Source organism: Ambystoma mexicanum, chromosome 5q (assembly GCF_040938575.1).
Source record: "Ambystoma mexicanum isolate Mex_15411 chromosome 5q, UKY_AmexF1_1, whole genome shotgun sequence".
In the NCBI taxonomy this organism is placed as follows: Eukaryota; Metazoa; Chordata; class Amphibia; order Caudata; family Ambystomatidae; genus Ambystoma; species Ambystoma mexicanum.
Genome location: NC_090933.1, coordinates 949,941,331 through 949,966,369, shown reverse-complemented (window position 1 = coordinate 949,966,369; position 25,039 = coordinate 949,941,331). Strand labels below are relative to the sequence as shown.

General features: G+C 44.9%; 1 protein-coding gene across 4 annotated transcripts in view; it reads right to left on the bottom strand.

Annotated features, from left to right (window-relative positions):
* CTHRC1 (collagen triple helix repeat containing 1) overlaps positions 1 to 25,039 on the bottom strand; it is a 300,099-nt gene that overhangs the window by 5,277 nt on the left and 269,783 nt on the right. For all 4 annotated transcript variants that reach the window (XM_069621469.1, XM_069621470.1, XM_069621471.1 and 1 more), the window contains one exon: positions 4,534 to 4,750. In XM_069621469.1, coding sequence (XP_069477570.1) covers positions 4,534 to 4,750 — 217 coding nt within the window. The remainder of the gene's footprint in view (positions 1 to 4,533; positions 4,751 to 25,039) is intronic.

Sequence of the window (25,039 nt, the reverse complement as noted above, 5' to 3'; positions counted from 1 at the left end):
TAATTCTAGCAATGGAATCTTTCTGGTAGGCTGGCCAAATTAGTGGGGCATGATTGATCAATATGAACCTTCATCCCTTTAGGTAATATTTCATGAACTTTATGGCCGATTTGATGGCCAGGGTCTCCGGATCAATAGTGGCATGATTTATTTCGTGATGAAATAACTTTCTGCTGGTATACAGGATGGGATGTTCCTGCCCGTTTTATTTCTGGGACAGGACAACCCTTACTGGGACTTGGGAGGTAAGAGAAACTGTTTTGAAAAATCCAGGTTTCTTGATAAAGCGGGTATTATATTATAAAGACATTTTTTCAGTTAGCCAAAGGCCAATTCTTCTATACCCCATATGATTTAATTAGGGCAAAGATTCTTGAATGTTTAGGTCAACTGTGCCACCATGGTGGAAATGTTATAAACCAGCAATAGTAACCAATTAACCTAGGAAGGCTTTCAGTTCCTTTTGGGCATTAGGGTGTATTCAAGGGCCTCTTCTTTTTTTAATTGTGGCCAGGTGAGACCATTGCTTAAAATGCTGCTGACGTATTTGATGGTTCCCTGAGCCAGGTGACACATGGCTGGACTTGCTTTTAAATCAGCAGCTCTAAGGGAATGTGTGAATCCCATAAAGATGGTGCATGTGTTCGGCCCAGGTGGAACTCTGTATAATATCAAGATGTGCTCCAGAGAATGACTGTGATACGTTCTCCGAACTGTCAGTTAACCTTTGAAAAGATCCTTATTCATCATACAATCTGATAGGAAAAGCTGAATCGGTGAATCATCTCATGTAGCAAATACATTCTTTTTCCTTGTCATGCGGGGCTATAGGAACCTGTCAATCTTGAGTTGGACGTATATTTAGCATCCCCTAGCCTCTCTATCAGTTCATCAATGTGAAATGGTGTTGATGGCTGGTGATTCTGCAATGACTTTCAGCGAATCATCTGTTTAACTAATACCACTGGCAATGACCATTGGTTCTGTAGTTTTAACATTTTCCAGACCTCCTCTTAGATAACCTCTCGCCTAGGCTCTGGCACCCTGTACATTTTCAAGCAGCTTATTTGCCCTATGTGCATGATGAAGAAAAGACGTCAGGAAATGAGTCTATTAGATCCTGAAGATGTTGCCTCTACTGGCTCCCAATATTTCTTGAGATAAACACAGGGCTGGTTCTAAAACACATTACCGTAGAAATGGTTTGTATGATATTAGAGTCCTTCCACTTTTTAAGTAGACTTACCTGGTGCACCTTCCAGGCTGTGTAACACAACAGTTGAGATTACGGACAATCTCAGTAAACTCATATGAAGCATGCCTTTTCACAAGGAATTTGTTCTCTCAAGTAGGTAAGGGGCCTAGGACCTGATCTCCAACATTAAACTTTCTGAGCATGGCCTTGTTTGTATACCGCTTGTCTCTCTTGTGCTCTTGATAGATAGTTGTTAACCAGTTCCCCAATGAAGGTGATGCGAGCGCTGATCATTTGGTTGAATTGGCCAAGTCTAACAGTTTATCTTTTAGTGAGATTTGTCAGTCAGTGGTTCCTATAAATTAGGATAATTCTGAAGAAAATGGTGTGAAGGATGGGGTCAATGAAAGTGGGGCTTTCTAAAGTGTGTAAACCCTTCACAAGTCTTTATGCAAATTACTTTTTCTTGCAAGTTCTTGTTTCTCTTTAAAAAAAACCCTGCTCAACAAGGTAATATCCAACAAGGAGGCCAACAGAAAGTTCCAAAACCGTAATGTTAGTACTCTTATGTCCTACCTCCTTTCTTCCGTACTCTTTGGATGTCCCATGGAATAGGGGACAGGACTGGAGTGTGATGCAAAGCAGACATCCTTCAAACGTTTGCTGGCTAGTCAGCGGGTGCTCATCAACATGCAAAAACACCACAGCGATGTTCTATCTGAACCAAGTAGTGGGACACAAAGTCTGCTACCCTGTGCCGATTGGCTATGGAGCTATGGGCATGGTGCATGGATCATGCAATTTCCACTTAGCAGGAGGAGTGAACATCAGAGCAGACTCCCTGAGCGGATGACCCTGCAGGAATGAGAAATGAACCTAAATGTGCTGTAGCTTATCTTTCAAGCATAGGTTACACCTATTGTGACTATGTTTGCAACACAAGAGGACAAGAAATGTGACATATATGCTGCTGTGAATGTCCCAAATAAACTTGGAAATATCCCTCTACTCCCATTGACCCGTACCCCAGAGCCTTTTTGTATTTCCCCCACTACCACGCAAGCTGAAACACTGTCAAAACTGTTGCATGATCCTGAAACCCTAAATCTTAGTAAGTCCTTAGCCTCCAGGCTACCCCACGCTATACCACAAATGTTGCAAGGCATGTCTTATAAAGATTTAAACTTTTTGTTTTTTAAGCCTGGCCTTCAAAGTCCAACTCTATTCTAATGCAACAAAATAGAAAAGAGGTTCTCATCGGAATGCTCTTTCAGAGTCATAGACTGGGCCTCCATAGGTCTTGCATTCCTAATGCATCTGGAGACCCCTCACAGACGATAGGCTTTTCCATTCAATTTAGCCTCCTAGTATGTGTTTCAGTCCTCTTCAAGTCTGGGGGTTTCAACATGCACAATATGTCCATTCCAGATATTGGATTCTCAGTGTCCTCAGGTTTCTCAGGATTCCCAGCAGCACTAGTTGGTATTCTCCCCTTTCCTCTCTGCCCCAATTCAGGCCACGCAATATTGTCATCCTGTTGCCATGGGTTGAGGTCCCCCACTTTCTTCTTCATGGGTCGCTGGCGAAAAGACTCCACAACCCTTTTATCAATTGGTCAGCAGGATCTCTTTGTCTATGGTCAGAACACTGCATTATCCATTGCCTGACAGAGGGATCTGTCGGTCTTCATACCCCAACCTCTACCATGACTTCACCAGCCCAATATGATCTTCCAAATTTTGCAAGCCCTTGATCTCCACCTCTCACCAGGGTTTCCATGTTTGAATAGCTGTTGCGTCTCCAAGTTTGCTCTCCCTTCTTCCAGGCCACATTTCTTCCCTCATTCCTTGCTGTAGAAGCCTCCCCTTGTGTAAATGGAGCATTAACTTGCACCTGGGCTTACTCCAGGATTCTCAATTGTTCATGAACAGTCCCAGCCCTTAGGTTGGGGGTTTGTCTCTGAGGTTGTTTATGTTAGAAATTAAACTTACATGGGTAATAAGCTCTTTACTGATTGGTTATTCTTCTGCAATGTCCTCAGTTCTTCTCATTATGACAGTATTAGTTAAGGTCTGGTATTGAGGTATTGCCCGATTGCTGTTAATGAGGGATTGTGAGGTGTTAAAGCGGTCTGTGGTATGCAGCAACATCTTGGAAGTACTGGCAGCATTTTTAGTGGCTTTGCGGTCTCTCTGGTCTTCTGAAGGTCGGGCCGCGGTACAACCTCTCTATGGCGAGGTGTGGGATCTTTCCTCAATTGCACATTTTTGATGTGGGCTTGTATTCTTCCCTGTGATTCACAAACATCATGGGTCCACTAACAGTATTGCTCTCACTGTTATGTGTATTGCTTGGGTCCCCAGACCGAGGCAACCTTTGGCAATGCTCTGTGTTTTGAAGTCCTCTGGGCCATTCTCATGGAGGGTCGCCTCTCAGGCGGTGTTATCACGTCTCCAGGGGGACAGCAAGCCGGTGGAATCTGTCCTCATCCACCCTCTGGGAGGCACATCAGGTAGTGTCTGGACCAGCCCAATCCCCTGTGGCTTGCTCCCCCCACATCCGGAGTCGTTGTCACAGTGAACTTGCCACACCCTAAATCTAAAGATAACTGACAAAAAGATGGATCTACAAATGATCATTTTACAAGATCATCGGAAATTATGTCTATAAATAAAATGCTTCTCTAGCATTGAGGAAAATGCATTAACATGTGAAAGCCATTTAGCACCCAGATGGACAAATGAGACTGAAACAATATTTGGTCCGTGAGCCTGAATGCACTTCCATTTCATTAAAGAGCCTTTTGTATTTCTCTCACTTGGGATCATAAAGGGACATTATCCTTGTCGCACTATATACACCGTTTGTCAGTGGAATTTGTGCTTGGTCTATAAATATGGTTTTAGAGGTTTTACGACTAGTAGGTGTTTACAAATGGGTTTATTGGCAGACTTTGCTCAACAATGTAGATTAAACACAAAATAAACCCATAATACTATATGTGGTCACATCTATCATCGTTACATGTATTAGCTTGCTCAATAAATGGCAATAGAATACATTTACGTATCTTTAAACGAAATACATTTAACTATTGAAGCCACGCATTTTAAAGTGTCTGGGATACTTGACCTTGAGTCCCAGATCAATATTTTAACACCTTTTTTTGGGTTTACGATTTCCAGAAACCTGCGAACAGGAAAATAAATCAAGGTAATAAAAACTACCAAACTCCTTTTCAGCATGTGGTGCATGTAGTCCACTTCACCGTATGTAATTAACCATGTCTAATAGTACATACATCACTTCATTCTGTCACATATTCCCAAAAACTATACCTGAAGAAGTGCGATGAATGTTAATAGTGGAATTGAACTCGAGGCTTCCTTGGTCTAAATAAATGATGGCTTCAATTGGAAGTGGTCCACTGCATTCTGCACCGTTAAATGTGAAATACCAACGCTGACAGCAAGCTGTTTTGCATTTCAGTCGCAATGATCCACTGAAGACGACTCTTAAAGCGCTGTGCGAGCGCATCTTTGTGAATGTGCACTCCTGAGATAAAGTAATAAACAAGTTACAATCAGTGGACATTAACAATTAATTTTTAATCTTAAATCGTCGAATAGTAGCCAGCAGACACTTTCTCACTTTTAAAGATAGTTTGTTTTATCGAAATAAGACTTTAACTCCCCAGCAGATTCTTTATCCTGGAAACATTTACAAGCTGTTCATTTCGTCAACATGACTATGAATGAACGCAGGTTGCAACATAGATACCCAAAAATGAAGCTGGTCGTGGCTGATTGGGTGATGGAGGAGGGCAAGAGTTCCAGACAACACCCATTACGTAAGCAGATTTCTAATCTCCTGCTAGTAGTGCCGAATCTCCATGGTATAGGCTGGATTTGGGTTGTTTTACCGAGGTAAAAACAATTGCGGCAGAATTGACCATAGTCGATTTCGCCGTAAATATGTTTTTACCTCAGTAAAAATAAAATGTCCCCCCAAACAGCCCGTAGACCCACAACCCCCCCTACTTACCTTTTCTCCGTCCGCCACTGCCTCTCCTGTAACATGCAGCGTCAGTTATGTCCCTCTAACGTGGGTTGCAGCTGGCACTGCAGGGTCCCTTTTTTCTTTTTTCATTTTCTTTTTTTTAGGTCACCCGCTTCCGGGGGTCGAGGCAGCGGGCGGACTGCCCCGCAACCCCTGCTCCTCATGGTCAGTATTTTCGGCTTCCAACTAATGGTACTGGCCGAATTCGGGCAAATCTAGCATTGAGACATTTTTTGGGAACCAATTTGGATGAAACGGCATAGGTTGGGTGACTGGAATAACGGGTACAATGGGACTGGGTTATACCACCTGTACCACTATGTAGGGCTTGGAGGAGGTACACTGGTGATTCCCCCATACCCGGCTCTCCAGTCCTCAAAGTAGGCCAGTACCAGCTAGCCTCCCTTTGTGTGCTGGTTGCTACCTATAGTCTAAGCAGGCCCCCCTCACCAAACTATATATCCTGAAGGAAGGGAAAAGACCAGAACCCAAGGAAGGTTTGTATCAACCCTCAAATTAATTTCACTGGTAGTGTCCAGGGGAGGGGGGAAAAGACAATGCAGGAAACTGCTGCAGCTGCCATTTTTTAGTTCATGGATTAATGCCACCAAGTTTCTGCTAGGACGACCACTACCATTAACGAAACTGGTGGCTGGGACCTTTGGCACCCTGTTAGTGAGGATAATTTGGAACGTCTAGGATTGGGAGGTTTTGAACCCCATTCTTGTGCTTGAAACCCTTAGAATCCATGAAAAGCCATAATGTAGAATCGGACATATGGTCACCCTCAACCCCCCTGTTCATGTGTACTTCCAAACCTCGCAGATCAGAAGGAGAATTGGACTGTTCCATCGCAGGAAGCAGTTGATGGGCATTTACAATATATCAGAACTTGCACATGGTAGCTCTGCTGTGGTCACCTCCCACGGGAAACCCAGTATGAGCATTGGGGACCGATTGGCTGAGACATTCTGTGTGAGCCCTGTTCACAGCCAACAGAGTTTGCAGGCTGTGCAAACAAAGGTCCTTGCAGACCAGGGAGACAGTGCAGCGTTAGCAGGGTTGAGGCTTACAGGCCCTAGTCCTTGTGGTGGCTATTGTTGGCCACAGTATCATATTGAAAACGAAAAAGAGATGACCCTCTCTGTGACCAGACAGACCCCACATACAAAAGGAATTTGCAGAAAACTTAAAACCGCAAGTACTAAGAGACCATGGTTTCAGTTACTGCCAACAAGAATGATGGAGTTGTTTTATGAAAAACCTGCTTTAATTTATGACCTTCCCTAATCCTTTAGTTTTGTGGTAAATTAACAAATGTACTTCTTTATTGTGATATACTGGTTGAAACTAGTCAAACGTACATAACACGATAAAAACAATCACAATTAACCATCACCAAATAGATCATTTAAAATATAGCATACAAACAAATATACATATAGCATCAAAAGAGGAATATAAAATAATCCATATCTCATTTCATCAGAATTAATTCGAGCTTCCTCCTGTGCAAATATACAGTGACTCTGTGTGCAAATTAGTAATTACTCCAGAGGAGAACAAATAATTCCGTTTAAGTGCTGAATTGGTAGTTCCAACAACAAACCAGACCTTCTGGGGGCCTATTCCTCCTTGTGGCCCTACTGAAAGTAACTACAAATCTATTGAATGTAAAAACTGATTCCGCTCCTGAAAAAATGTGAGACCAGAGCCAGTTGCTGAGTGTGGGTCTTGGTAATTAATGTACAGGGTAGCAGTGCATATCAAGGTGGCGAGGAGGAAAGAGTCTATAGGAAAGAGGAAGTGCAGAGAGAAATAAAAGGGATAAGCAATGTAGGAAGAAAACCCAACAGGGGGATAGGAGTTGCAGAGGCAAGAGAGAGTAAAGCAGAGGTGAGCCATGTCGGAGTTGAGAAGAGTAAGTCATGGAGGTGTATAGGTGCAGGGAGGAGAGGGCCACAAAGCGAGAAGTAGAGAAAGCCAGATCTGAAATGTAGGTGGACTGGAGGAGGTGGCTGAAATAGCCCATAGGAATTTAGATATGTGGAGGGAGTAAAACAGAGTATGAAATATTGGGAAGAGTGAAGATAACGTTTGAGAGGACTAGAGAGAAGGGTGATAAAGGAATAAGGTGCCGTACCGACAGGGTAGTTCAAAGGCAACATGTTTGTCTTGGAAGCAAGACAACGTAGAGCTACGGGTTTGAATTTTGGTGCCACACTTAGAGGCTAGTTTCCGGCATGAAGCAGACATAAAAGCTCAATTATAAGGAGCGTTCAAGCCTGAAATCAAGATGGGAATGTGGTTCCTTGTTCACCAGGGAAAATCAAGGGGTGGAAAAGGAAAAGAATAATGATGGGTCAAGAGACACTACAGAGGAAGAGATTGAAAGAACCGTGCAGGCCGGAACACCAAGGCTTCAGGACATCCCAGCTCGGAGCAGAAGACAGTGTCCAGGAGAGCTTGGGCAGCACTGCATTGGGTTGAGTCTGACCACCTCTAGTCCAGACCTTGAGGTGATTAGTTTTGGCCACAGCATGTGTTGACCAGTACAAGAAAGGGATGGCTATCATCCCGATAAGGAAGACTCAGCCTCCAAGATGTTAGTTTGAGGCACTTAAAAATCCCATGGCTTTGAGTATGACAACTTCTAGTCCTCGAGGTGATCAGTGGTGGCTGCAGCATCGTGTTGACCAGGATGAGAAACAGATGACCATCATGCTGATAGGGAAGATGAAGCTTCCAAGATGGAAGTGTGGTGTGAGGCACTTACAAATTCCCAAGGACTGTGAGTGAAATGTTTCAGTTACCATCAAGAAAGTGGATGGAGTGAGGGCCGGGGGGGACTAAAGTATTGTAGTCTTATGAGAAAGATTGAGTCACCTTATTTTGTGAATTTCTGATCCTCTTTAAGCCCTTACTTTTCTATTACATTATTAAATGCCCTTAGAAATTGAAAACTGGTTTTAAGTTCTCTTTTGGTCCCTCTGCTTTTGACGGTGCCTATGTATGTAAATATCTTGGCACAATAAATGAATTGGGGGATTTTAGGACTTGGAATGCCATTGGTCTGTTACATCTGGGTCAGAACATAGTTTGAAAAAGCCTGAGACCCTGCACATGATCACCAAATGTCTAAGATGGTACATCCTGTCCAGGCAGCTTTGCCAATATGATGGAATTCGGTCAGGGTTAGATTGCTTACACTGCCTGGAATCGGCCGCCTTCTAAGGATGATCTTAAAGAAATGTGTTTAATGTGAAAGCGCGCTGAACAAGAAAAGGCCCTCTCAAACAGTGGCCTATGAATTCAATGACATGGATTGCACACGTTTTTGTCTCTTGAATATCTATTGGACTTTGGTGGTGTCAGATGTGATGAATCTGATGGTGTCATCACTTCTTTCCCAGCAGTGACCTCCCCCATGTGGCCAGGGGACGGCAGCTGCTGCCTGATCCTGACTCTGGTGCCAGCTATATGAGGGAGGATTATGTGAGGGAGGCAGCCCTCGGGAGGGGGTTATGACATCGGACGAGACACGGTATCCCCCTTTTTCTTTTGAGTTTACCCCATCCACTGCCCATGCATTGATGGCATATGCTCATACCTCCTGTTAGGAAAGATTTCTTAATTGTGGGTAATTTTCCTTCCATGTGGCAACCCCTAAACTTTTTGCTGTTGTTTTCACCATGATCTAGACTTTGCCAGAGAAGTGCAGCCTTCTGCCGCACTCCTCTGGGCTTTCGCTCCATTCTTACGGGGAAACTGACATGCCTTTAAGACAGTCAGTACCGGGAAACGTTGTTTTCCGTAGTTCGTTTATCATGTTGCAGCTTTCGCGCAACATGGCACAAGAGGGCACTGTAAGCTAAGTTACTGCTCTCTTGGGTCTCTAGTCTTCTACAGGCCCTAGACACTCTCTTTGGATTGTTAACGAACGGTGCAAGTGAATCACGGACGGGACTGGTGGCAGCGATCGTTTCTTTGTGTTTTGAGCTCCTTTTGGCTGTTTAAGCGCGTTTCTCGCGCTTAGCCCAAAATGGTGGCCTGGCTTCCAAAATGGCCAGACCACGAGGCTCTTTGTCCTGCCCGCTGACCGTCTTGCCCCCTTCACCTTCCCCAGGTCGAGCCGACCCGGGGCCTTACTTATTTGGGCATGTACTTTCCCGCGAAACACAGATGCTTTCGCAGACTTCTACAGGCCTTGTGTGTGCCTCCAGGATGTGGGCTGGGATGTCTGGTCCCAATACACATCCTGGGTGCCAGAGTGTCTAGTGTGTCGTGAATGCCTGGGACCACCGTGGTCCGTGATAGGTCCACGTATGGTGTGAGTGTTTTGTGAGCAGATCTCCGTTTTGGCGCGAAGGGAACCGTGGATAAGAGGAGGCTGGAAACACCACTACCATGTCGATCTCCTGAGTTCTCATGAACAAAGGGATACAGGAGCCAAGTATCCTGCAACTATGAGGCTGAACCGAGGAATCGCTGGTGACCCGCTGAAGGACTGCTCCTCTGCACCGTTGTCGATTTGTGAAACCCTTTCTACCTCCGATCGAACAAGAAGGCCTGTACTGGTACTTCGACCCTTTCGAATAGTGCGAACAACTATTCTCGGCATCTTCACCATCTCCTGCACGTAAGCCTTCGGAAGTGTCTCTGGGCCATCCAGTGGACTGACCAGCCTACCCAGGAGTCTTGCTCTGAAACGACCGTCAGGTTGCTTCTGTATTACGAGTCCTTGCTACTCTCACACGATTTGTACACTTGGCATTCCCAGGTCTGAAGTGAGCAGTGTACATTGGGCTGAAATACACACGGCCGCTCCGTTGCCCTGCTGTGGTAACAAACTGTGTGGGTTCACTGCGTTTGGGACATCCTCAACTCTAACTTCTGCTGCTGCGGAATCTACACGACGTTGAGACGTCCCCTGCTCGTATCTGAACCTGCCAGCACTGAAACTGACACGGAGAAGCCTGGGTCTGCCTGCATCGGGGACCGGTGAGTAGCATCGCTAGCAACTGGTCGCCCTCCTGCAGTAGCCCATAGCTTTTCCCTGCTGTGTCAAACAGCACGCCTTTCCGTACTCGCGCTCTGCTTCTGCCCACAGTGGAGGCTGCGCTTGAGTCGCGGAGCTCTGTTCATCTTCATTTGTTCACCGAACTGAACTGCCTGATTCCCTTGAAGAGACTCCCCTTTGCCACCAGCGTGTGCAGGTACTTTTGAGCACAAGGCTCCACTCTTCGTAGGGCTCGGACTTCCTTCTAGTTAGGTGCCTCTGAAGGCGGACTGGGTCTAACTATTATTCGCACTGCCTGTTTTCCTCCACATCTAGGTGGTCTGCACATTTCATGCGTCTAACTCGTTAGACTCGTTGGTAATAGTATATATATTGTATTTGATTGTGATGTGTTGGTTTACTTGAGTTTTATTGTGATTTCTCGCTACGGTCAATGTTACAAAGGCCTTGTAATAAATGTGTCTATATTTTTAATATAACACCTGCTTGGAGTAATTTGTAAGTGTCCTTGCTTTGTGTGCTCATTGCGGGCTTTCAGTCACCCTCACCGCTCTTGAGACCTAGTCTTGACCGCCGCGATCGCTACCTTGATTGGTCTGGCTTGTCCAGAGGTTACCCTGTTCCAAGAAACTAGGCTGGCCTTCTGAACCTCTGCCCCTCCAGGACAGAGTTCAGAAATCCATCTTAACACCTCCCCTCACCAACGTAGGAAGGTTATGGAAAACACTTCCTCATACATGGTACACAAGTAGCCGAAACCTGAATTACCTTTCAAAACTACTTTTTCAGACTTTTCATACAAGTCCTCAAGAACTGACTTGCCTCCCAAAATAACTGAAAATACTTTTCCGGACAAGTCGTCAAGAACGGACTTCCCTTTTCCTAAATCAAAAGTACTGGGACGAGGAGAATGTACCAAGTAATGAAGATCAATGGAGGCCAAGAGCACAAGCTGTGCTCTAGTTTTTGCAAGGAAATGCAAGTTGCCGGGAGATTTAAACCAGCAGACCAACTGATAGAAAGACGCTTGCTGGAGAATTCTAGTCCTCTTAGTGTTGGCAGAGGAACTGCAGGCAGGACTGGTGCGGAGTCCGTTGAGCAAGCCAGCTCACTGAAGGAACCAAGAGGAGTGGACTGCAAGGAACTACATGCTGCGAGGACGCCAGAAGCAGACGGGAAGCTTCAGAGCATTCGCAGGTGTCGGTGAGCAGCCTCCTCACAGCCTGAGCCCAGAGAAACGCTGAATGAAAGAGCGGGAGCCGCAAAAGGCACAGAAGCTGCAATGCAGAAGCGGCGAGAAGGAACACAACGGTGAAGAGCTGCAGGCTTACCGCAGGAAAGCCTATACATGCCATCAAGAGCTGGTGAGTCCACCCACGGGAAATGGTGACACCGGGGCGTGTTGGGAATCCTCCCTAAAGCAAATAACATTGAACGTAGTGTGTGAGCTAGAACGAGCAACTGAATATTATTTAATAAGACAGAACAAAATATACAAAAGAAACTATCACGTTTGTAAGGGTGTGCAGTGCGCATATGAGAAAAGCCCTAGCATTCTAAACTTTCCTGCCATCACCTCTTTTGTTTTGCTATTGTCACCCCAAGTGGGACGGGTATGCCCAGACGTGGGTCCAGTGCCTGATGGGCCTAGAGACCCAAGCTACTCCTCACTGAAGACGCCCAACAAGGCTGAAACATGCTTGTGGTCTCGTGCAGAAGGGATGTGACCTAGCAGTTCGGGCTGGACTACCCCTTTGGGGGTGGGACCAAGCCTGATTTGCATATGGTCTTTCCCCTTTTGTAATGGCTTGGCAGGTGAAGAACGATGGTCTGGAGGGTTGCCCAGAGGTTAAGATTCATTCTAAACCTTCCAGCCATCACCTCTTTTATTTTGCTAGAAGAATATACCAGACAGATTCGGGTTAAAAGGGGAAAGGCTTGGCAGAAGAATATACCAGGCAGATTCGGGTTATAAGGGGAAAGCTGTGGCAGAATAATATACCAGGTAAAAATAAGTTGCAAGTGTGTTCATAGAGAAAAGCCCTGGCAGGAGAGTATACCAGGCAAGTGCAAGCTGCAGACATATTCCTGTACGAAAGTCCTGGTGAGGAAGCATACCAGGCAAGGTCAAGTCAGTGTGAAAAATACACCAGCTAAGGAAGTCCTGGTAATGATCAGCAGGGCTGGCAAAAGGTTGAGTTAAAGTATACCCAAGAGGAGAGAAAACCTGGCAAGAGATTACAAAAGATACAGACTAACAGACAAGTTGTTTTGTTATACTAATTGCGTTGTTGATCAAGAGAAACCGAAGGAACTGATATTCTTGAAAGTATAAAAGAGTGGAGAGAAATCCAGGGGAAGGGAACCACCTGCTGGAACAAAATAAACCTACCCTTATGAAACATTTGTGTTGGAGTTAACCATTTCCTTTTTTGAACATTTATCCACTACCCAAGGTCAAAGACATTACCCTTTTCACCTTATAGTTAATTTTGTTAGAATGTGAGGGCCTGAATAATGCTCTTCACACAAGACAGTTTATTTTCGACATCTTGATATTGGACAGACCCTTAGTTTGTTAGGTAGGGAAATACCTCTTAGAGTAGGAACAGAGAGGCATTCTCCAGCCCCCTTTTCATTTGGAATAAATGTTAGTGGCCAAAACCATGAGTCCTTGTTTCTGCATCCCATTCTTGGTTCCTCACACTGAGTCATTGGAAAGGTAAAGGACCACATCAAGCACTTTGAGGCTAGCACCAAAGTCACCCTGAACATGGTGACCCAGATACACTATAGCAGTCAACAATCTGATGTGGGCAAACATCTGACACAGCTTGATAAAACCTGCTTGGCCATCATTAATAATCGGAGCCACAGGAGGTGACAATCTGCTGTAAACCTGACAAATATTTTACCATGATAATTTAATATTGCTATAGGCCATTGGCTAGTGAAATGTGACTCTTGGTTGGTACGAAATTGTGTGCTGTGTGTGTGTATAGAATGGAGGAGGTGAGTAACTTTGTGATGGATGAAGAGTAGCTTGCAACTTGAATGTTTGGCCTCTACTATAGGGCAATATGAAGTACATTCTATCAGTCTCTTCAAGAACAAAAATATCGTGGTCTCTGTCATATATAAAAATAACCATAGAAGAGATTAGAGAATAGCACGATTTTGTTAAAGGGGTCCTAAAATAGTGGATGTTTTGGGGACGGGGGGCTGATGTATTGTCTAATAGGTCCTGAAAGAATAAGGCGTAGTAGTAAAAAACTCCTATGTACCATCCGCTTTCTTCCATACTTGTGGGCTATTATACCCTATGTGGGTGGCATTGGAGCGTATTGTATTGCTGCGTCAGCTGAAAAAAGAAAAGGGGTCCAGGTAACACGCGCTGTTCCACCCTCGCGCATGCTCCTGGGACAACCCACTAGTACTTTTATCTGCAGTTATTGGGAAGGAACATCAGCGAGCAGAGCAGGATGTTCGGGAAATTCATTATTCCACCAGGTTTATGCCCTGCTCCTTTGGGTCCAAACGCTGCATCTCCTGCCCCAGACTATATGTGGGCTCTGACCCCACTTTCGGTCTGTAGTGCTTAGCATCTTAATGCACGCTTTGTAACATTCTCTCCAGGAGGGCCTATTCTTGCTTTTAGGAGCTGGCAGACCATTTTCCACCAGGCGGCACATCACTGCGTCTGGCCCGTTGTCAAGAAAGTAGCCACATTTCTTTTTTCACGAGCTCCTTGGCTGAACATCATGTGGCACCAACGTGTGGGTGCCAAGTTGTCCAGACAGTAAACTGCAACAGGCAACTACCGTCCTTAGGGCCGAGATGCTGACATAGTCTTGCATTAAAGGTTCATCACTGGGCATTGCCTGTAGAGATCATGAAAGCCGTCTCCGAGCATAGCCTGAACTTGACACACGTCTGAACACGTTTACACCAACAATCCAAGGTTTCCTTGGAGGGACTGTGGAACGCCTCCTCGGAGCTCCACACACCATTCATTATATCCTTTCACACTGGAAAAAGGATTAGTGATCCATTCTTGGGCTGTAGCAAGTACATCATTCCTGAATCTGGTAGCACCATGCTATGGGGAAGCACAACTGGCTTCTCCTCACATAAAAGCCTACAGGATGGCACAACAGACAGAACACTATTCTAATAAAAGGAAGTGTAGTGCCCCAGAAGCCTTGGGATGACCTGCAAGTCCCTAGGAACGTAGAGAAAAGTCGCTCTTCAATAAAGAAAGTAACCACTCCTGGGCACACCCATGTAAGGAACACACTAGCAATCCTCCATCTGACACTGCACAGGGCCCCTCCCAAGGTCCCACCATGGTCCTTCCATCACAGTCATTAGACTTTCAAAATTGGGTAGACTGGACCGCACCCCACCCATAGGCAAGGACTTTCTGTCCACATCAGGGTCGAATCTGTACAGATTGCAGGAAGCCTCCAATTCATAATCTCTCACTCAAAAGCCTGCACATAGGCCTTGCCACCAGGGCAGATTTCAGCCGCCAGACATCCAGTGGAGGCATCTTTGGTCTGAATGGAGGGTTCAACCAGGCATTACAGTTGTGAGTTTGTTGGACCAGTCGGCCCTGCAGCAACTTTACTTTTATTCATTGATGGGGGCGCTGCCAAAATGACTGAGAGGCATACAGGTGCACAGGACTAAAGTCCCAACAAAGATGGAAAGGACAATACAAACCAAACTGGGGTAAGGATGACTATCGGGGCTACTGGAGGGAGCTTATCTAAACAGAAACGTTTTTAGTTTTTTCTTAAAACTCTCCAAAGACACGCATCTTCTAAAATTGCCATGCATAGCATTCCAGCTCAAAGGTGCTGCCACCCAGAATGTACTTCTTTTGACTAGGATCAAATTAGATCTTGGCACCTCTAACAATTTAAAGTCATTTGATCTGAGGGTCCTAATTTCTTTCTTCTTATTAAGTCTATCCGCCACATATGCTTGATATTGTCCTGCCAAACATTTATATCTGATGGTGAATAGGCAAAACTGGATCGTAGCCTTTATAGGTAGCCAGTGGAGACCTCTCCGGCGCCAGAAACATGTTCACATTTTTTTAATCCCATAATGGCTCTGAGAGTACTATTCTGTACTGCTTGCAGTCTAGCCGTCCCTCCCTTCGCAAACCCCACCAGTAGGCTGCCACAGTAGTCAATCTTGGAGCCAATAATTCCTCTAGCCACTATCTCACAGCTTTTTTGGGACAGATGACGGTGAATCTGTCGAAGGAGTCTGATGTAATAAGCAGCTGATGAGGCAAGACTACTCACCTGAGCGTTCATGGCCAGTGTCTTTATTGTATCCTTTGTCTCTATATTACAGTCTGCAATGAGGAAGCTTTTATATTTTGTGCAAAGCTTTTTCAGTTTGGGGCTAAAGCCTATAACCATGAGTTTGGTTTTATTGTGATTAAGTGCCAAACCACTCGTACACATCCAGTCCTGGAGGAGGTTATAGGTCTTATTAACCAACATCCGTGTAGTTTGAGAAACAGATCTTATTTTCTTATTTTCCTCCAGCAACTGGAATAATGGCGTTGTGAAAGTATTGTAAAAAATTGGTGACTGGCAAGCACTGATGACATATGCATTGTTAGAGGAGAAACCCTCACTGTTGCCAATGGCCTTTCAGGAGAGGGTTTTGAGCGTGATGTAGTTTCTGGATCTACTGGCCATGACCACGAGGGACCGGCAATGGGGTTAAAGTTGGCATGGCCACCAGGGACTGGCTATGTGGTAAAGTTTTTCGAAATCGGGATAGGTTTGAATGGGAGAAAAAAAATCTGCCCCTGGCTACAGCCCAAAGTACTGGACAGGATTGGAGCAAACATTTGTGAGGAGCATCAGCAAGGACCTGAAAACATGGTTTTGCAAATCTGTCCTGTGTTTTACTTTTTTGAAAGTGTCAAAAAGTAAGTACAAAAAATTGTGATATAACTGATATCTTTGATGTCCTGTGTGTTAGTCTTAGCAGTGCACTGTGGTGGCGCGAGTTATGGTTGCTTAGCTTGGTATCGAACAAAAAGATTGTATCTAAAATGCCGAATGCACGTTTAGATCTAAGCCTATAATACTGAACAGGGGTTGTGGGGGTGTCCCCTGCACCTCCAGTTCAGTATTATGGGCTGCGGGGGTTGCAGGTGTGTCCCCCGCATACATTATAGGCTAGTGGGCTCTGTGATTTTGTGATTCTGGCTTTTGGGATACAATATTTTAACGTACATCTGCTTAGCTTACCATAACTGGCGAATTTCTAGGGTTTTTAGGTTTTACTTGTAACGATAATGTCCCTTTTAAAAAAGTTTTTTTCACTGAATTTCATAGGTTTGTATTAGTGCAACTTAACCATAATGTCCCTGTAACAGCTTTTTATATATATATGTGGCTCAGCAGTTCTCCAAGTGTATTGGTGAATTAAACACCGCTGCTAAAACTAAGCTGGCTCCAAAGAAGCTATTGTTCACACTAAAAAAGTATAGCCGGGAAAATAGACAGAACATAAACACAACAAAAATCCAAAATAATGTACTTCGGCACAAGAGTGAAACAAACTGGGCCACCAACATTTTCATCTAGGCGAAGACAAACTAGAAAAAGTCAACATGATTTACCTACTTTGGCATCCTGCTAGCATTCTACAGTGAGATTTACTCCACATACATGCAACTATTGAAATAGAAACACCCTCTGCAAATGCCTTTGATACCTTTGTCCGTAGGCATGGTATTATAGGATAAATCCCGACGCTTCATTTTCTGCCACTTTCTTGTACCACGGGTTCTTACCTAAACATCTACAGACCTTGTACTGTGCATTTCATTCAAAATGTGCATTTACCTCTAGGTGCAACCCAAAAGGAAAACCAACTAGACATAATGATAATAGTACACGCTTTCACTTTCACTGCCCTTTTATATTCCCTCATCTGTACGAACAGATAGGCAATCAAATCAACTCCTATTTGGTAAACAGGGAAACATTTGTGGTAAGTGTTTGAATTGGACATGTGAGAGTAAAAGAAAACACGCTTTATAACAATAAGTACTTTTCGTGGGGTTTGCATAGCAATTCAAATGTAATTGATTTCCCTTTAACTGGAGATCTCCTAACTATCACTCCTTGGCTATGAAAGCAATGCAGTATAAATATTTTCAGCTCTCAGTTACTCCTCTACCCTTGTTTAACATTGTATTAGTAGCAGGATTATGAGATTGTGACCCCCTCTCCATGAATGAAAAAACCCCCAGCTACTACTTTGGATTCTGGCTACTTTGTTAATCCTTTGGTACCAGAAGGATTACAAAATGTATGCCTTCCGTGTCCAGTCTGACTCTTTGCCAATTAAAAAACCCTGCAGAAGGAGCACTAATTGATCGTCAACCTGTTTATACTCACACTGAGCTCTCTGTTTTCTCTATTCTATATTTTGGACATGTTAATGATATTTTAATGAAATTATATTGCTATGGTGTTTTCCCTGCCTGACTAAATTAACTCAAGGTGCTCATTTGTCGTCAGGAAGTTCAAAATAAATGTCCTCAGTCCAAACCTAACTGTATCTGACGCTACCACTAATATGAATAACTAAAGTCGACCAAAAGAATGTCTCATCTCCTGGTCATTTCCATTTATGACTTCCTTCTTGTGCCTTTATCTCGGGATTTCTATTGTGTTTCTTTGTAAGCTTGAGATACAAATTTCTCTGGTTAAAATGATATTCCTTATGCAGCTCTTGTCTGAGACTCTTGGCGTTTCCTTCAGCAGCTCTTGTAGCTCCTCCCAACTGTTCATGGATTTTATATTCTTTTTACTGGTTTGATTAAAATGCCTCTCCTTGATATATTCTCTCACACTCTTTCCTTTAAGTGTATCCCTTTCAGTTTATTGAGATTCAACCTTTCTTATGTTTTTTATACTTTTACTTTTGTTGGGTGTTCCCCTCTACTGGGATCTTCCTGTTGGTTTATGGCCCTCCTTATTGTGTTCACTTGACAGTCGTAATTCACAATACATGGGACACTGTATCAGGGAGTGTTGTGCCCACTCTGTAACTTTGAGTTCTGGTCTTGTTCTCCCTATTTCCAGGGTTCTGTTTTCCACTTTCCCTTTATTTCCGACCAACCTTTTTCTGTACGTGCTTTATGATTTTTTCATATCTCAAGTCATGCTTGTTTACTAGGGGATGTTTGCCATCCTGGCTTTTACACATTCCACTTCTTTCATCTGGTTGTCCCTGCAGCTGTCCACTTTTCCCATTCACCCGTTACCTGTGTTTCTCTGGGATGACCTTGTGGGGCTCAGCACTTACTCAGGTAATCAGTTTGGCTTTCTGGCTTCTCTATCTCCTGCTTCACTCGCATCTCATTCAAAGCAAGAGGCTATGTTCCACGGACACTGGCGGCTGGGAGCTGTCGGCACTCCCTCGGGTAATGGTCTCTGTGTTGTACACTGGACAACTGGTCCATCAGGGTAGGACTGTCGTTATGCCACCACGTCCGACAGGCTTTCTCTTCATACCTCTAGAATGGTTTCCCTGTTGACTTTGTTGCTGGTTTTCTGGCGTCACATGCTTTCTGCAGATTTCCAATTGCTGCTGGCTCTGCAGCTTCCCCCAGTTCCACCTCTTGAAGGTGTGCTTACGTCAGTGGCTTCCCCTGCGCACCGTACTCTCTCTCCTCTAGTGATCCACTCGTCTCCATTAAATACAAATCTTTTCTTAGAGATTCTCTCTTTGCCTTTGTTTGATCCAAGATTGCCTAAACAACATAGAAGGATGAAACAGTATTTTTGGAGGAAGGCAGTCCCATATATGCAGATTTGGTCCTTGGCCCTTGGCCTAAGGAGTTCCTTGTGGGAACGGGAGTCCTAGTCCCGTGTGCAGAGTCACCCCCAGTGTGGTCCCACTTGCCCAGACTCCTAGGGGCTCCCGATTCATCACATACCCTTGCCCTTCTGGTTGTAGCTTCCCAATCTGTATTGAGTGGGAATCTGCTCAGAAAGGCAACTTTTCATTTTCGATGTTCCACCGAAAAACAAAAAGGTTGTAGATCTAGTAACTATCTTATTACTCTGGGGATAGTGTTTTTCCTAAGGTTCATCCGGGTTAGAGGTGAGTGGTCGGTAATCAACCTGAAATTCCTCCCCCGTCAGATAATACCTTGGGTGTAAGGTGGCCCACTTGATTGCCAAGGCTTTGAGTTATAGAGTGGCGTAGGATTGTTCCCGGGGAATGAGTTTCCTCCTAGTATACAGTTCTGGATGCTCAATACCGTCATGTTCTTGGGACAGTACTGCACACAAGGCAACTTTGGAGGTGTTGGTTTGCAAAAGGAATTCCATGTCAAAATCTGGCATTTTGAGAACTGGCTCCTGACAGAGGATGTGTTTTAAGCCCTCGAAGCTTGTGTAGTCTTCCTTATGCCAAGTCAGTTTCTAGGTTGTGAGTTATTCAACTTGTCTGTGAGTTAAGCCGCTAGGATGAAGTAGTGCTGTGCATTGGGTGCATGAACCATCAATAATATCCGGTTAATCCCAGGAAGGCTTGAAGATCACTTTTTAATTATGGGGTTGTTGTTTGTTGCACCGCCGTCACTTAATCCGCCTGGTTTTCACGCCGTTTGTTCCGGTGCAGGGTGTCTAGGGGTTGACGGTCTGAGGATTTCTCTGGTTAGCTGCTGGTGCAGGATGCAACCCGCTGGTGAAGAAGGCAAGCGGGAATCATCGATGCAGGACTCTACTGGGTAGTAGGGTTGGATAAGGCCATTCCCAACAAAGTATGGAAGATATTTTACGGCAGACTGGACAAGATGAATTTTTTTGGGATGTGCCGTTAACCCTGCTTTCCTGAGAGCGCGGGCGATGGAGTAAAGATGGTGGACGTGCTCTGGCCAGCTGTTATTGTGAACTATGCCGTCCAGATAGGCTTCACAGAAGGCAGTGTAGGGTTTCAGAACTTTGTCCATGAGCCATTGAAAGGTGACGGTAGCTCCATTCAGGCCAAATTGGAGAACTTTGAATTGAAACAAGCCTTGTGACAATGAAAAAGCGCTCTTCTCCCTATCCGCGTTATTTATGGAAACCTGCCAATACCCTTTTGTTAAGTCAAGTGTGGAAATGTACTGAGCCGTACCTAACTTCTCAATTAGGTCATCAATATATGGCATGGGGTAGTTATCGAAGATGGAGATCATGTTTCACTTCCTAAACCAATACAGAAACGCCAAGATTGGTCGGTTTTGGCAACCAGGACAATAGGGGAGGACCAGGGACTCTGATGGCTCAATGATATCTGCCTTGAGCATCTCTATCTTATTTTTCTCCTGGCTTCAGGGATTCTATAAGCTTTTAGGTTTATAGTTTTTCCTGCTGGTGTTCGGATATAATGAAAGAAGTTAGTAACTCTACCTGGTTGGTCCGAAAAGACTTTGGGGGATTGAGATAGTGTCATGATGCCTATCCCCGGGCATCAGGACCAAGGCCATCAGCTCCGGGAGCAGGCATCCAGACATTTATTTAAACCTCAGCAGCCCCGGCTACGGACTGTCTGGTTCAGTCCTGGCGCCTTAGGCGCCAGGCTCATCATATAAATCAGTCCTGGCGCCATGGGCGCCAGGCTCATAGACTTAACTTACCTGATGCAGACCATGCTGCAAAAGAGCCCAAGCCTACATGAGGCCTGGATGGGACTATTTTGTTACAGGGACTATTTTTTACTCGGGCGTGGCTCTAGGGAACTTCTTACCTGGAACTACTTTGGAGGCTATTTAAACCACACCCGAACAGCAGCACATGCTTTGCGTTATTCTGCATCCAGCAGCGTGACGCTCACCGTGCCTGCAGCCAGCATCCAGTCTTTTGCCACACCCGCCTCGAATCCGGAGCTCCTAGAATAAAGAGGAAGAAAAGGACAAGGTTAGAAAACAAACTTATTTCAAATTCCTCACCTGATTCCGGATCCATTTCATCTCCGGACCTGGAAAGTACATCAATCCTGCACGCGACGCTTCGCCAGCTCCAGCGCTGCACCATACTCACCAGTCCTCACAGCATCTTTCGATCCGGCGCTGCCTCCATCATTTCTTCGCCGCACTCCGGCACCTAGAGGACACAAGAAAGAACAAGGTGAGCCAAGGGAATCAACAAATACAACCTCTTTACCACCATAGACTTACCTGATTTACCACCGGAGGCATTATACTATAACTCTCCACATTTTCATATGCCGCACCTGAGGGAGAAAAACATGTTAAAGCATGCAATAGTTACCGGACTGCGTTGGGTAATACAGACTCTTACCTGAACGCCATCAGCAGCCACGAGACCTTCTTCTCACGAACTCCGCTGCAAGATAAAGAAGGAAGGGGACAAGAGTGAACATCGGACACATTGAACTCTTTGAACTTGATACTTACCAATCCCGCCAGGAACCTCAGAGTCAATACTTTCCATAACTCTCCCAACGCCTTCAAACCAATGAAGTAACTGGTATCTACGCGCCCCTGCAAGACTCGCAGGATGGAGAGCTCATCATTTAAAAACATAAGGTGAGGTTACTAAAGGGGGTATCGGAGGTGATTAGTGGGGGAGAACAAGAAAAGTTGGGGGGGGCGCCATCAATAAAACCCACGGGTGGCTAAATCCCTGTCTCCACTTGCAGGAAAATACTTCTTCGGGTCCAGCAGACAAGACTAGGCGGGCCAGTTCAGACAGTCATCTCTGCACTACGCATCACGTTAGCGGAGACCGCAGCTGTCCGGGTCCGATCGACGCCCCTGTGGGGTCCAGGTGAGCGTAACAGAATGCAAAGCCTCTCTACAAATACCTACCCGGGTGTCATGGAAACCTCAGAAACCGACCAACTGGCCCAATTATTGGGGGAACTTAGGGCGGAAGTGCACGCCGCTCGCCAAGAGACTATTGTGTTTGATCTAATCAAAGCCCCACTCAAAAAGAACAGGCCAATACATTACCACCTCACAGATCATATGATTGTCAAATCGACCTCCTACCCGGTGCACAACCCCCATGCAGTAGAATCTACGCCCTCACGGAACCTGAAAATCTTCACCTACGGCAATACTTGGACCAATACCTTGCTAATGGCTTTATTCGTCCTTCCAAGTCTCCTGCATCCTCAGCTTTATTCTTTGTGCCGAAAAAGGAAGGTGACCTTAGAACGTGCATAGATTACCGCGCATTGAATCAGATTAAGGTAAAAAACCGATATCCATTGCCTTTGATCCCCGAATTACTAGACCAAGTAAAGGACGCTTGTATCTACACTAAGTTAGATCTCCGAGGGGCATATCATCTGGTACGTGTCAAGAAAGGCGACGAATGGAAGACTGCCTTTCGCACGAAGTACGGATTATTCGAATATCAGGTGATGCCCTTCGGGTTGTGCAATGTACCAGCAGCCTTCCAGTATTTTATGAACGATGTCCTTCGTGAACTCATTGACGTCTGTGTTGTCGTATACATAGATGATATTCTAGTGTACTCCTCCTCAGAATCAGACCATGTTAAGCATGTACATGCAGTCCTTGAGAAACTACGCCAGCACAAGTTATATGCAAAATTGGAAAAATGTGTTTTTCATGCTACGGAAGTTGAATTCCTTGGATTTATCCTGACTCCAAAAGGAGTCCGAATGGACTCTCGAAAGGTGGACGCAATTATCAAGTGGCCATCACCTAGTTCAGTCAAAGGGGTACAAAGCATGCTCGGATTTGCTAATTTCTACCGCAGATTCATTCCGGACTTCTCCCATGTTGTACACCCCATCACAGCACTTTTGCGTAAAAACAAACGCTTCTTGTGGACCAAGGAGGTTGAAAAGGCCTTCCAAGAGCTGAAAGCGAAATTCACATCAGCACCTGTCTTAAAGCATCCACGCCCTGAGTTCCATACATAGTTGAAACTGATGCATCCAGTTTAGCCATGGGAGCTGTCCTGTCCCAGAAGGATCCTGAAACCGGTCAACTTCACCCAGTAGCATTTTGGTCCAGAAAGTTCTCAGCACCTGAGTTAAACTATGCGGTTACCGTTAAAGAGCTATTAGCCATCAAATCCGCCTTTAAGGCTTGGCGGCATTATCTTCTTGGTGCCAGGCATACCATTACCGTAATCGCTGATCACCGGAACTGGCAGTATTTAAAAACAGCCAAAGCCCAATCATTGCGACAACTTCGATGGGCATTATTCTTTGCCGAATTCGATTTCGTGATCACTTATCGACCAGGCTGAAAAAATGGCAAAGCAGATGCCTTATCCCGAATAGGGATGGGAGAAGCATATGCGAACCCGGAACCGGTGCCAATAATTCCCGAGCAAAGGATTCTTGGCATAACTACTCTACAGACACTAGAAAATATTCATGCAAAAATCCAACAACTCTTCGATCCAGCAACCCTGCCGGACTGGGTAAAGAAAGGCCCGGACTACTCAGTCGTCAATGACCTACCTTATTATCAAGGACGACTATTTCTACCACACAAGGAAATACAAGAACTAGTCATCTCCAATTACCATGACACCCTGATGGAAGGCCACCCAGGTATCGCAAAAACTGAAGCTAAAATTAAGAGACAGTTCTGGTGGCCCACTTGGCGAAAAGACGTAAAGTCATTTGTGATGTCTTGTGGCATTTGCGCCCAAAACAAAAGCCAGAAGAAAAAACCCGCTGGCCTTTTACAACCTTTGGATATTCCACCTACACCATGGCACACCTTGTCTTTAGACTTTATTACAGATCTACCTCCATGTAATGGATTTAACACCATCCTAGTTATTGTGGATCTTTTTTCCAAGATGGCCCACTTTATTCCTTTAAAGGGGTTACCTTCTGCTTCGATTCTGGCCAAGGAGTTCCTCGAAAACATTGTTCGATTACACGGATTTCATTCCTTATTGGTTTCTGACCGAGGTAGTCAATTTATCTCGCATTTTTGGAAGAAATGTTGTCAACTGGCGCAAATCGACGTGAGGCTATCAACAAGTCACCATCCCCAGACCGATGGTCAGACGTAAAGGACCAACCAGACCCTTGAACAGTACCTACGCTGCATGCTACACCAGACCGAAAGCAATTGGAAAGATATTTTATGGATTTCCGAGTACGCATACAATAACTCTGTACATTCAGGAACCGGACAAAGCCCTTTTTATACCATATACGGACATCACCCTCGAACCTCAGAACTTGATTCACCTCAGCACTTAGAAATGCCCGCAGTTAGTCATTTGCACTCTACTATTACACAAGCCTTTAAGGAAGCCACAGAACATTTGAAACAAGCAAAAGAGAAATACAAGAAAAATGCTGATCAACATAGAAGTGAAACTCCACAATACCAGATTGGGGATCAAGTTTGGCTGGCTACAAAACATATACCTCTGAAGGGAACTCAGACTTTTAATCCTAGATATTTAGGACCTTACACCATTAAGGCCATTATCAACCCGGCGGCTGTCAAATTGGAATTACCCTCTAATATGCAAATTCTTCCTGTCTTTCATGTTTCACTTCTAAAACCAGTTCAACCAGGGACAAGATTAACCAAACCACCTGACCCCATCTTGATAGATGGAGAACCTGAATTCGAGGTAAAAAATATCCTGGACTCCAAGATGATTAAATCAAAACTTTTTTATTTAATCGATTGGAAGGGCTACGGACCACAAGAAAGATCATGGGAGCCTAGCGACCACGTTCATGCA